This window comes from Gekko japonicus, unplaced genomic scaffold, assembly GCF_001447785.1.
Source record: "Gekko japonicus isolate JY-2015 unplaced genomic scaffold, Gekko_japonicus_V1.1 scaffold1082, whole genome shotgun sequence".
NCBI lineage: Eukaryota > Metazoa > Chordata > Lepidosauria > Squamata > Gekkonidae > Gekko > Gekko japonicus.
The window spans coordinates 98,381-109,472 of record NW_015173155.1 but is presented as its reverse complement, the minus strand read 5'-3'; the positions used below and the strand labels follow the sequence as shown (position 1 = coordinate 109,472).

General features: G+C 50.6%; 1 protein-coding gene across 1 annotated transcript; it reads left to right on the top strand.

Moving 5' to 3' along the window:
* Positions 1-1,873: 1,873 nt before the first annotated feature.
* TMEM88 (transmembrane protein 88) lies at positions 1,874-11,058 on the top strand. The gene is made up of 2 exons (XM_015422413.1): positions 1,874-2,313; positions 10,290-11,058. The coding sequence occupies exons 1-2, from the start codon at positions 1,930-1,932 to the stop codon at positions 10,554-10,556; spliced, it is 651 nt and encodes a 216-aa protein (XP_015277899.1). The 5' UTR covers positions 1,874-1,929; the 3' UTR covers positions 10,557-11,058.
* The last annotated feature ends 34 nt before the right edge of the window (positions 11,059-11,092 follow it).

Sequence of the window (11,092 nt, the reverse complement as noted above, 5' to 3'; positions counted from 1 at the left end):
TTTTTGGTAATGATTTCTCTATTTATTGGTCCTTTATTGGGGTTTGATCCAGCCGTTTGTTTTTTTTAAAGAATCTTTTTACAATGTTGTTGTTATCTGCTTGTTATTTTTTTTTAAGTTTTTTGTTGTTTCTTTTGGCTTCTCTCTGGAATTTTTGTTTGAATTTCCGGATTTTTTTTTTTTTTTGGGTTTGTTTATATTTTCCTTGACATGGTGCTCAGTCTTCTCATGGAGGGGTGTGTGTGGGGGGGGAGTTTAATCCTGGATCATCTTGCTGGTTTCCTCTTTTGTTTTTTGGCAGAATCGGGCCCCGCCCTGCATAGTAGAGCTCTCTTCCTTCCGAAAACCTGCACTTTTAATTTCCCAATTGTTTTTTTCTTCTCTCTCTCTCTCTCACAAACACACTGAAATAAAACAGATGAACATCTAGCGTCTTTGGAAAACAAAATTTTAAAAAAAGGATTCTTATTGTACTGTAGGGGACAAGGATAAACAAATCTTATTTTGTAAATGTAAAAAAAAATTAAATTAACTCACAGAGATAAAACGAGACTTCTCTCTCTTTCTTTCTCTTTCTGTCTCCCTCCCTACCACTTTTTGTCGGTTTTGTTCCTTTGTTCTCAGTTGAGGGGGAGAGAATTTGCATTGATCCGCCTGGGGCTCCAAGCTGCCTCTCCGCTTTCTCCTTTGGGTGGGAGGTTTGTTAAACAAATGTCTTGTCTTGTGCGGTTTCCACCCTCCAGTTGGGTAAAGAAAAAAAGAAATGTTTAAAAATAATATGTTATGCTGAGTTCAATAAAACAGTCATATAACTATATAAAGCCAAGGTGTTCTTGCAGGAAACAACAGTAATATAGAAAAATAGTCCCAAAAATTTCAGTATGTGTATGGAATTACAATATAACAGGAGTGAGACTATTGAACTCAGCATTAAATATTGTTTTTATACATTTTTGTTTCTCTTTAGCCAGCGTTTTGTGTGTGTGTGTGTGCGCGCGCGCTTTGTACCATTTAATGTGCGGAATTGCGGTGGCTCAAGTGGTTAAGACGCTGAACTGCAGGCTGTGGAAGGTCGGTAGTTCAGCAGTTCGAGACCCAAGTATGCCGCAGGGCGGAGTGAGCTCCCGTCTCTAGTTCCAGCTCCTACCAACCTAGCAGTTCGAAAGCAAGAAATTGCAAGTAGATAGATAGGTACCACTTCAGTGGGAGGGTAACAGAGTTCCGTGCGCCTTGGTGTTTAGTCATGCCGGCCACATGACCACGGAAACGTCCTCGGACAGCGCTGGCTCTTCGGTTTTGAAACGGAGATGAGCACCGCAACCCTAGAGTCAGACTCGACTGGCTTTCGAGCAAGGGAACCTTTACCTTTACCTTTTACCATTTAATGTACGCTGGTTCCCCCTTCTTTTTTGGTTTTAACCTCCAAATTGGGGCCTAGAGATCCCCTGGAAGTACAGCGGATTTCCAGGTGACAGAGATCTGTTTCCCCCTGGAGAAAACGGCTGCTTTGGAGGGTGGCCTCTATGGCTTTGCACCCGGCTGAGGCCCCGCTCCCAAATCTCCAGGTGTTTCCCAACTCGGAGTTGGCAACCCTTCACCCTCTGCCTTCCCCGGCTGTGTGAGGCTGCTTCCCCCTCTTGTCAGGACCTAGCGGGCCAATGCTGTGATGTGGATGACTCTAAAAGAGAGGCATCTTTGGAATTTGAGCACATGGGAAACCCTTCCTCCCTTCCTCCCTCCCTCCCTCCCTCCCTCCCTCCCTCCTTGCTTTGGGGACCTGCATCCCTTGGATGAGGTCAGGACCATTGGGGTGGTTTGGTTGTGTTTGGTGCATGCTCTGTGTGTGTGTGTGGCATTCCTAGATTATCCAGGAGAGTCGGAGGCTGGCCCAGCAGCAGGGGGGTGGAGATGCCTGGGAGGGCGTAAAGGATGCTGCAAACTCAGGAGCCCAGCCAGAGCTTTGCCAGGAAGGGAACGGGGAGTGTTTGGGGAAGAAGACCGGCTGGGACTGTCCCGCAGCGCCTGCCGACGGACGCCAGGATGGGCTTGGACAGCCGCTGCCAGAGGGCCAGGTCGGGGTCGCCGGATCCGGAGAGTGGCCCGGAGGGCTCTCCCCTGCCGCCCCCGCCCTACGCGGGGGAAGGGGCCCTCGAGCTGCGGGGCTCGCTGGACTGCTGGGCCTGCGCGGTGCTGGTCACGATCCAGAACTTGCTGGTGGGCCTCCTCAACCTCCTCCTGGTGGGGCTCATCTTCGGGGTCATCTTGTTCCCCGCAGGGGTCCTGCTGGGGTTCGGGTTCCTGTGCCACTCCAAGGTAAGCACCACCGCTGCACACCAGGGCTCCCTCTAAGCTGAGTTGGTGTGGGCTAGCTCACAGATTTCTGTCTTGGCTCGGGAAGGAGGGCTCCAGAGCAGGCTGATCTATGCAGCAGCCAAACTGCCCGCTCACCACTTCAATGCCAGGAGCTCACAAGGTAGAATTTTTGCTCATAAAACTCCACGGCTTAGAGGGAACATTGGTCACCACTGTTCCCTCTAAGCTGAGTGAGTGTGAGCTGGTTCACAGATTTTTAGCCTCCGGCTCACAGATGTTTGCGTTAGCTCAGGAAGGATGGGGCTCCAGAGCAAACTCATTTACGCAGCAGCCAAGTCGCTCGCTCACAACTTTAATGCCAGGAGCTCACAAAGTAGAATTTTTGCTCACAGGACTCCACAGCTTAGAGGGAGCATTGCTTCACACACCTCCTCTCTGTGTGTCCCCCCTTCCCAATTTGCTGGGGGCTGCAAAACAAGTCTTGGGTGGCGGGGGTCACGAGCCCTGCCAGAAAGGGGGGGGGAGAATCAGGCTCAGGAAGACAGCAGTGGGGTGCCGGTCGGTCTTGGAGGCGCGCTGGCAGAAATGCTCTTGGGGAGTGGGTGTATGTAGGGAGGGTGGCCTGCTGGAACTATATTTATTTATTAGATGTGTACCCTGCCCTGAGCCTGCTTCGGCAGGGAGGTGGGGTATAAATCTCATTTTAAAATAAAAAAAAATAAGTGCAAAGGTTTGGGTTCCTTGGGCAGACCTCATTTCATGCTACAGATGTGGGGGTTTGGATCCCGTTTCATGCTGCCTCAAAACCATGCTTCCCGCTCGGTCGAGCCGAGCAGTGGGTCGTGTTCTTTCAGACGTGGCGGACTGATGCCGAAGGACGCAATGGTGTCTCTGAGCACGTCCGAAGCGTCTTTCTAACCCCACTGAAAAACTGCAGCCGAGATTCCAGACCCCCAGGCTTGGGAGAAAGGCTTGCAAGGTAGAGGGGAAATCTACAGCCACTTTGAGTTTCCCCCCCCAACCCTCCCCCCCTGTAGTTCTTTTTAAAATATTTTAAGTGTAGGAGTGTTGGTGGAATTGCCCGGGTTGGTCTGTTTTGACATTCAGCTGCTTTGTTTGTAAAAAATAGGCCCAGGGACGGGAGGGGGTGCGACACACTGGCCCCCCCAACTTGGCTAATTCTCCTCTGTCCACCCCCCACCCACCCTCCGCTGCAACGCCAGCTGAAGCATAGTCAAGCTTCTCTGCTGGACAAGAGATAAGGATTTTTAAAACTGCCGGTTCTCCCTCCTCCAGATCTCCACAGACATCCCAGTCCTTCCTCTGCGTTCTGTAGCCTCCTCCCGTTCTGAGCAAACAGCTGCTTCCCCTGGTTGCCAACTCCATGTTGGGAAATTCCTGGAGATCTGAGGGTGGAGCGTATGGGGGGTGGATGGGGACCTCCGTGGGGCAGAGTGCCGTAGACCCCACCCTCCAGTGCAGCCAGGGGAACTGATCTCTCTCCTCTGGAAAACCAGTAATTGATTCTGGGAGATCTCCAGGCCCCATCTGGAAGTTGGCAACTCTAGCAGGCAATACCTCCCCGTCCTGAACAAAACGCTCACAATTCCCAATCTTCAGGGCCCTTTTTCAGGGCCCCGTTTTACAGATGGGCCGAGGGTGAGGTAGTTGCCCCCGGCCAGCCAGTGAGTCTGTGGCGGAGGAAAAGATTTGAATCCAGGGCTCTTTGCTGCATCCGTCTTGGATGATCCCGGGCAGTTTTCTTTTCCCCCAGCACTGTGAACCAGGCAAATTGTTCCCACGGACCCAAAACGGAGGGAGAAGATCACATAGGGACCTTTGGAAGCGGGGCTAGGCACTCTGCGTGTGCTCAAGGTGCCGGTCGTTCCAGGCCTGTGTGCCCCACGGCCCTTCTTGTAATGAGGACACCTTCAGTAAGGTGATACTTTTAATGTTTTAATCTCTTTCAAGCCAGCCTGGTTGGTTTGCTTGTTGAATAAGCCCGGTGCCCATTTCTTCGACATTTCAGGAATGCTTCCTTTTGCCCCCCTCCCACCTCTCCCAAAAGATCAACAGGCAAAAATTCTGCTAAGCCCTGGATTTTTAGGCTTTCTCTCCCCCCCCCCAATTTTCCTCTTAGAGTTGTCCTGGCAGCTGTGGTCCCTCTAGGGTGGTCTTGGCTAAAGGGGATTTGGGGCAGGAGGTGTGTGGGTGGGAGGCCGTTGTGGAATGCTCCGAGCTTAAGCAGGTCTCCGTGCCTGTCACATCCGCATCCCCTTGATGGGGAGGTCACAGCAGGCAAATCTGTTTGGTCACAAGCAATGTTCCCTCGAAGCTGTGGAGTCTTGTGAGCAAACATTCTACTTTGTGAGCTACTGGCATTAAAATTGTGAGCGAATGATTTGGCTACTGCATAAATTAGATTGCTCTGGAGCCATGCTTCCTGAGCTAAGATAAAAATCTGTGAGCTAGAGGCTAAAAAACATTGAGCTAGCTCACCCTAACTCAGCTTAGCGGGAACCCCGGTCACAAGCTCATTGCTGTTAGAGTCAAAGGTCGAGTCTTGCCATCTGCGTACTAATTTAATTTTTTTTTGTGCAATAAATTTTATTGAATTTTTTAGTAAAAAAAACACATTAACAGTACATGCATAAAAAACTCGCAGAAAGAGTGCAACATAGAGTAGCAAATACTTCAGATGCAGTGCATTGTAGTGACAATAAGTGAAAATCATTGTGATACAAAAGCAAGAGTTAGATGGTACCTTCCATAGACAGAACGTAAAGTTAACATACATATAAGCGAGCATTGGTGGACATTTGAATTACATTAATAAGCATTACCATAACCACAAGTCATCCATTACTTTAGGTATACCTTGCTGGTTGGAGAGGTATTCGAAAATAGGAAACCACGTTGAAACAAAAGTAGTAGGGGCAGGAATCTTATCAAAACCAGTGTTCCCTCTAAGCTGAGTTACTGTGAGCTAGCTCACAGTTTTTTAGCCTCCAGCTCACACATTTTTGTCTTAGCTCAGGAAGGATGGCTCCAGTGCATTATGCTGTAGCCAAATCATCTGCTCACAACTTTAATGCCAGTAGCTCACAAAGTAGAATTTTTGCTCACAGGACTCCACAGCTTAGAGGGAACATTCAAAACGCGTAAGATTGTCCGAGAGTTTAGCCATGATATACAAATCCCACGGATTTAATTTTTTTAAAATCATACTTGTAATCTGTCTTGGGTCCCTGAGAGAAAGGTGAACTATACTAATAATAATAATATAGAAAATAAAGTGGATATTGAAAACAACTGGAAGTGGCTCCAAAAAGGGGAACTTGAACAAACGGAAGGACTCATTCTAGCTGCACAAGACCAAGCAATTGAAACAAACAGTATGAAAGCCAAGATTCAGAAGTCCAGGGATAACCACAGATGTCGACTTTGCAAGACAAAGGATACAACAGTCGACCATGGGCAGTGCTTGCAATAAAATTGCTCAAACTGACTCTAAAGAACGTTAGGATAGAGTTGCAGCTATATTGCACTGGAATCTTTGCTAGAAATATGGCTTCCTGTCAACCAGATATTCACGGGAGCACAAACCAGACATGATTGTGGAGAAAGATTCTTTGGGACTTCTGACTGCAAACAGATAAACACTTGGGAGTATAACATACCTGATATCACCATTGTAGGAAAAATTAGAAATAGGGTCTGGATGACTGACATCACAACCCCAGGGAGACAGCAGAACAGACAAGAAAGAACAGGAGAAGACCAGCAAATACTAAGACCTATAAACAGAGTTAGAGCACTTCTGGGAGAAGAAGGTTACCATTGTGCCGGTTGTCACTGGAGCAGTGCCTGCCTAGAAGTCTCAAGAAACACCTGGACATTCTGGGCACCGAGCAAACAACACCAGCGCAGCTTCAGCTCCAGAAGACAGCGTTGCTCGGAATAGCAAGAATCCTGCGGAAATGCCTCTGCAGTTCCCAAGAACTTGGCTAGATTTCGAATTGCAGAACACCATCTACCAGTCAGATATCTGACTGCGCCAGATCATCAGCATCCCCCCCTGACCTAGATGGCCCAGGCTTAGCCCAACCTCACCAAGGATGAGAGACCACCAAGGAAGTCCAGGATTTTTGCAGGCAATGGCAGGCCACCTCTGATCAGTTCCCCTGGGGCAAATGGCTGCTTTGGAGGGTGGGCTCTGTAGCATTAGCCTCTCCAAATTCCTTCCTCCCTTGGTTCTGCTCCTAAATCTCCAGCAAGCCTATGAGAGCAGAGTACACCGTGGCAGGTTGTAAACATGGTGGTGGCAGGGGAAGAAAAAGCGCAACCGCCTAGGTGTGGCATCCCAGTCCAGCCTGTAAAACGCACGACTGGAAAACGAATGCTGCAGATGGGAATTCTTGGAAGGGCAGCTGCTGGGCACGAAACTCTGGAATCTGACTCCACAATCTCCTCCTCCCCTCCCCATGTGCAGTGACACAAACCAGATGCCAAGCGCCAGGGGCTTTGATAACCTGGCGGGGCGGACCAGCTGCAGGGTGCATTCCAGAAAGGATGGCCCGCCCTGCCCCCCCCTTTCCAGCAGAGATCTCTGTCCTCCTGGGGTGGGAACTGTTCTTGCTGGAAGCGGCCAGACCTCAGCCTGGGCCCCTACCTACCCTTGGGGGGAGGGGCTTGGAGAATGCTGGCCATTCTTAAGACGTGGGGGCAGGAGGGTTGGGAAGTGGGCGGAAGGGGATGAGGGCTTGCCAACTTCAACCTGGGACATTCCTGGAGATTTGGAGGTAGTGCCTGCGAAGAGGGGGATTGGGGGGGGGCTTCACCTAAAACCTGTGATATGCCATAGAGTTTGTCCCCCGAAGCAGCCATTTTCTTCAGGGGGCTAATCTCTGTAGTCTGGGATCGGTTGTCATTCCTGGAGGCCAGTACAAAAACTGAAGGTCGCAGTGTTAGGAAGACGTACAAAAATAGATATCGCTGTGTACAATAAATATATGTTTAAAGGTAAAGGTTCCCTTGCTCGAAAGCCAGTCGAGTCCGACTCTAGGGTTGCGGTGCTCATCTCCGTTTCAAAGCCGAAGAGCCAGCGCTGTCCAAAGACGTTTCCGTGGTCATGTGGCCGGCATGACTAGACGCCAAGGCGCACGGAACGCTGTTCCCTTCCCACCGAAGTGGTCCCTATTTATCTACTTGCAATTTCTTGCTTTTGGACTGCTAGGTTGGCAGGAGCTGGGACTAGAGACGGGAGCTCACTCCGTCATGCGGCACACTCGGGTCTCGAACTGCCGAACGACCGACCTTCCACACCCTGCAGTTCAGCGTCTTAACCACGTGAACAATTTTATAGAACAATTTTATGCTTTTTCTTTTTCTATTTCTCAATACTGTTGTCTAAATATTGGTATCAAATATCATATGAAGGACATAGGGCGCGATAATTTTTCTTTGTGAGCACAAAAGCTCTTAAGATAGCAGCATCGTCGAGGGTCCCATCAGAACCCTTGTGGCAAACATATAACAACCTATCTAAGGCAGCATATCTCTCAAATTCTTAGATGGGTTATTATGTTTGCCGTCTTATGTCCTTTATGTATACATCACGGTCCTTGAAAAAGATTCATTCGAAACGGGTAAATTACTAGAGGCCCCTGGGACTAGTGACTGTGATACTGGCAAGGTGCCATCTGAATGTAAACCAGCACTCGATGTATTGTTTGGGTGAAACATATTTTTCTCTATGTATCGTTTGGGTGAAATATATTTTTGATAATATTTGATATCAATATTTAGACAACAGTGGCTCAGTGGTTAAGACGCTGGACTGCAGACCGGAAGGTCGGTCATTCAGCAGTTCGAGACCCGAGTGTGTCGCGTGACGGAGTGAGGTCCCGTCTCTGGCCCCAGCTCCTGCCGACCTAGCAGTTCGAAAGCAAGACATTGCAAGTAGATAAATAGGGTCCGCTCCGGTGGGGAGGTAAGAGCGTTCCGTGCGCCTCGGTGTCTAGTCATGCCGGCCACTTGACCACGGAGAAGTCTTAGGACAGCGCTGGCTCTTCGGTTTGGAAATGGAGACGAGCACTGCCCCCTAGAGTCGGATTCGACTGGCTTTTGAGCAAGAGGAACCTTATGTCCTGGCAACCCTGAAGGGGAGGGGTCTCCTCTTATTAATGGTGATAAAATCATGGCGAGGGCTCCCGCACATCTGGAGTGGGAAATGGTTTCTCGGCCCTCATCCCCTTTAGTAGAAATGCTGCAGCCCTCTTTTATGAGGCAGTGTGGCCAAGGAGGGGACGCCATGGGTTGCCAGTCTCCCTAGGTGGGACCTGGAGTTATCCTGGAACTGCACCCCGTCCCCAGACTACAGGAATCAGTTTCCCCGGAGGAAATGGCATCTCCAGAGGGCACAACCTCACGGCTGAATACTCACCCCAAAGGTCCAGGAATTTAATTCATTATTTCCTTCGTTTCTTCCCTGCCTCAACAGTGACCCAAAGGAGCTTGCATCCTCCTGCTCTCCTCCTCCTTCATTTTATCCTCACAACAACCCTGTAAGGTAGGTTGGGCTGAGACTGTGTGACAGGCCCAAGGTCACCCAGCGAGCTTCCATGTCAGAGTGGGGATTCGAACCTGGGTCTCCCAGATTCAAGTCCGACGCTTAACACCACACCAGTCCTCAGTTTCCCAAGCCAGAGGTGGGCAACCCAGGTAACAAGACTGTGTGAGCCCACCCACAGGTGGAAGGGAGAGGCAGCTTGGTGTAGTGGTTAAGGGCACGGACTCTGATCTAGGAGAACAGGGTTTGATTCCCCACTCCTCCACTTGCAGCTGCTGGTGTGACCTTGGGTCAGTCACAAGTTCTCTCAGAGCTGTTCTCTCACGAGCAGTTCTCAAAAGAGCTCTCTCAGCCCCACTGACCTCACAAGGCAGTGCTCCCTCTAAGCTGAGTTAGCGTGAGCTAGCTCACGGGGTTTTTTTGCCTCCGGCTCACACATTTTTGTCTTAGCTCAGGAAGGATGTGGCTCCAGAGCAAACTAATTTATGCAGTAACCAAACCACTCTCACACAACTTTAATGTCAGGAGCTCACAAGGTAGAATTTTTGCTCACAAGACTCCACAGCTTAGAGGGAGCATTGCTCACAGGGTGCCTGTTGTGGGGAGGGGAAGGGAAAGGAGTTTGTGAGTCGCTCTGAGACTCCTTCAGGTAGTGAAGAGTGGAGTATAAATCTAATCTCTTCTTCTTAATTTTGGGGAGAGGGCTGGCCATTGTCAAGAGAGGGCTGAGGAAGACTTCTTCATTTGGGCACCTTTCAGTATACCTCTTGCCAACCCTCCCCCATCCCCTGGTCAGGGTCTCATAACCAATGCTCCCTCTAAGCTGTGGAGTCTCATGAGCAAAAAAAATTCTACTTGGTGAGCGACTGGCATTAAAGTCGTGAGCGGGCGATTTGGCTACTGAATACATTAGTTTGCTCTGGAGCCAGTCTGGTGTCGTGGTGAAGTGCGCGGACTCTAATCTGGGAGAGCCGGGTTTGATTCCCCACTCCTCCACTTGCAGCTGGCTGGATGACCTTGGGCAAGCCATAGTTCCGATAAGAGCTGTCCTTGAAAAAGAGCCGTTTCTGCCAGAGCTCTCTCGGCCCCACCTACCTCACAGGGTATCTGTTGGGAGGGGAAGGGAAAGGAGTTTGGGTAGTGAAGGGCAGGGTATAAATCCAATCTCTTCTCTTCTTCTTTTCTTCCTGAGTTAAGACAAAAATGCGTGAGCCAGAGGCTAAAAAAACTGTGAGCTGGCTCACACCAACTCAGCTGAGAGGGAACTCTGCTCGTAACTGGGCATGCAGAGCCCGCTGCTGCTGGCGAACGTGAGGAAGCGCACTGGCACACAGACGCCACTCGTGCCGCTTGCATTTTGAGAACCAGCTGACACACTGAACTGTGCTCTCCCCTCTCTCTGCAGTTCTTGAACGTCCAGGCCGAGTACTGCACGGCCCACTTGCATGACTCCGGCTCCGTCGCTCTCCTTGTCGTGGGATTCGCCCTCCTCGTGCCCCTCCTGGTCCTGGCACTGGCCGCCTACTGCCGGGTGGCACGCCGCCTACAGCTCGGCTACTGCCTCATCCCCTACAGCAAAGCGGTCTACAAGAACCTGCCCGTGTCCCGCTACCACAGTTCCAGCTGCTGCTGCACCCAGGATCTTGACTCGGTGGAGAAAGTTTGGGTTTGAGATTGGAGGGGCGGGGGGGGCAGGTCGGGACTGGGGGCGGGCGCGGAACTAACTGGGGGAGGGAGGATGGAGTGAATCGATGGAGAAGCATCGGCTGAGAAATCTAAAGCTACCGAGCTCAAAAGACCTGGGTACCCCCCTGCCACAATCGGTGGATACCTCACAGCAGTGAAGCTTGCAATGGTGCATCAGACTCTCCCCGAACACAGGCTCACAGGGGCGCACTCCCTCAGAGAGGGGCTGAATTCCATCCGAGGCTGGTGCATCCACAACAGACAGAGGGGAGGAGGAGGAAAGCCGATTTGGCTTAAGCTGCTCAAGAACTGCAGCGCCAAAAGCCTCCCTCCGCCGATCATAAGCCATTCAGCCAGGGAAAGGATCGATACATGCTTTTGCCTGACTTTGGGAGGGGCGAGGAAAATTTGGCAGTCTCTTCACTGTCCGGTTAGTGGACACCAAAGTGTGTATTTCGAGCGCCTCTTGGGATCTGATTGTTTCTCTCCTTGCCGAAGGGCGGGGGGGGGGGGGGGTTGGGT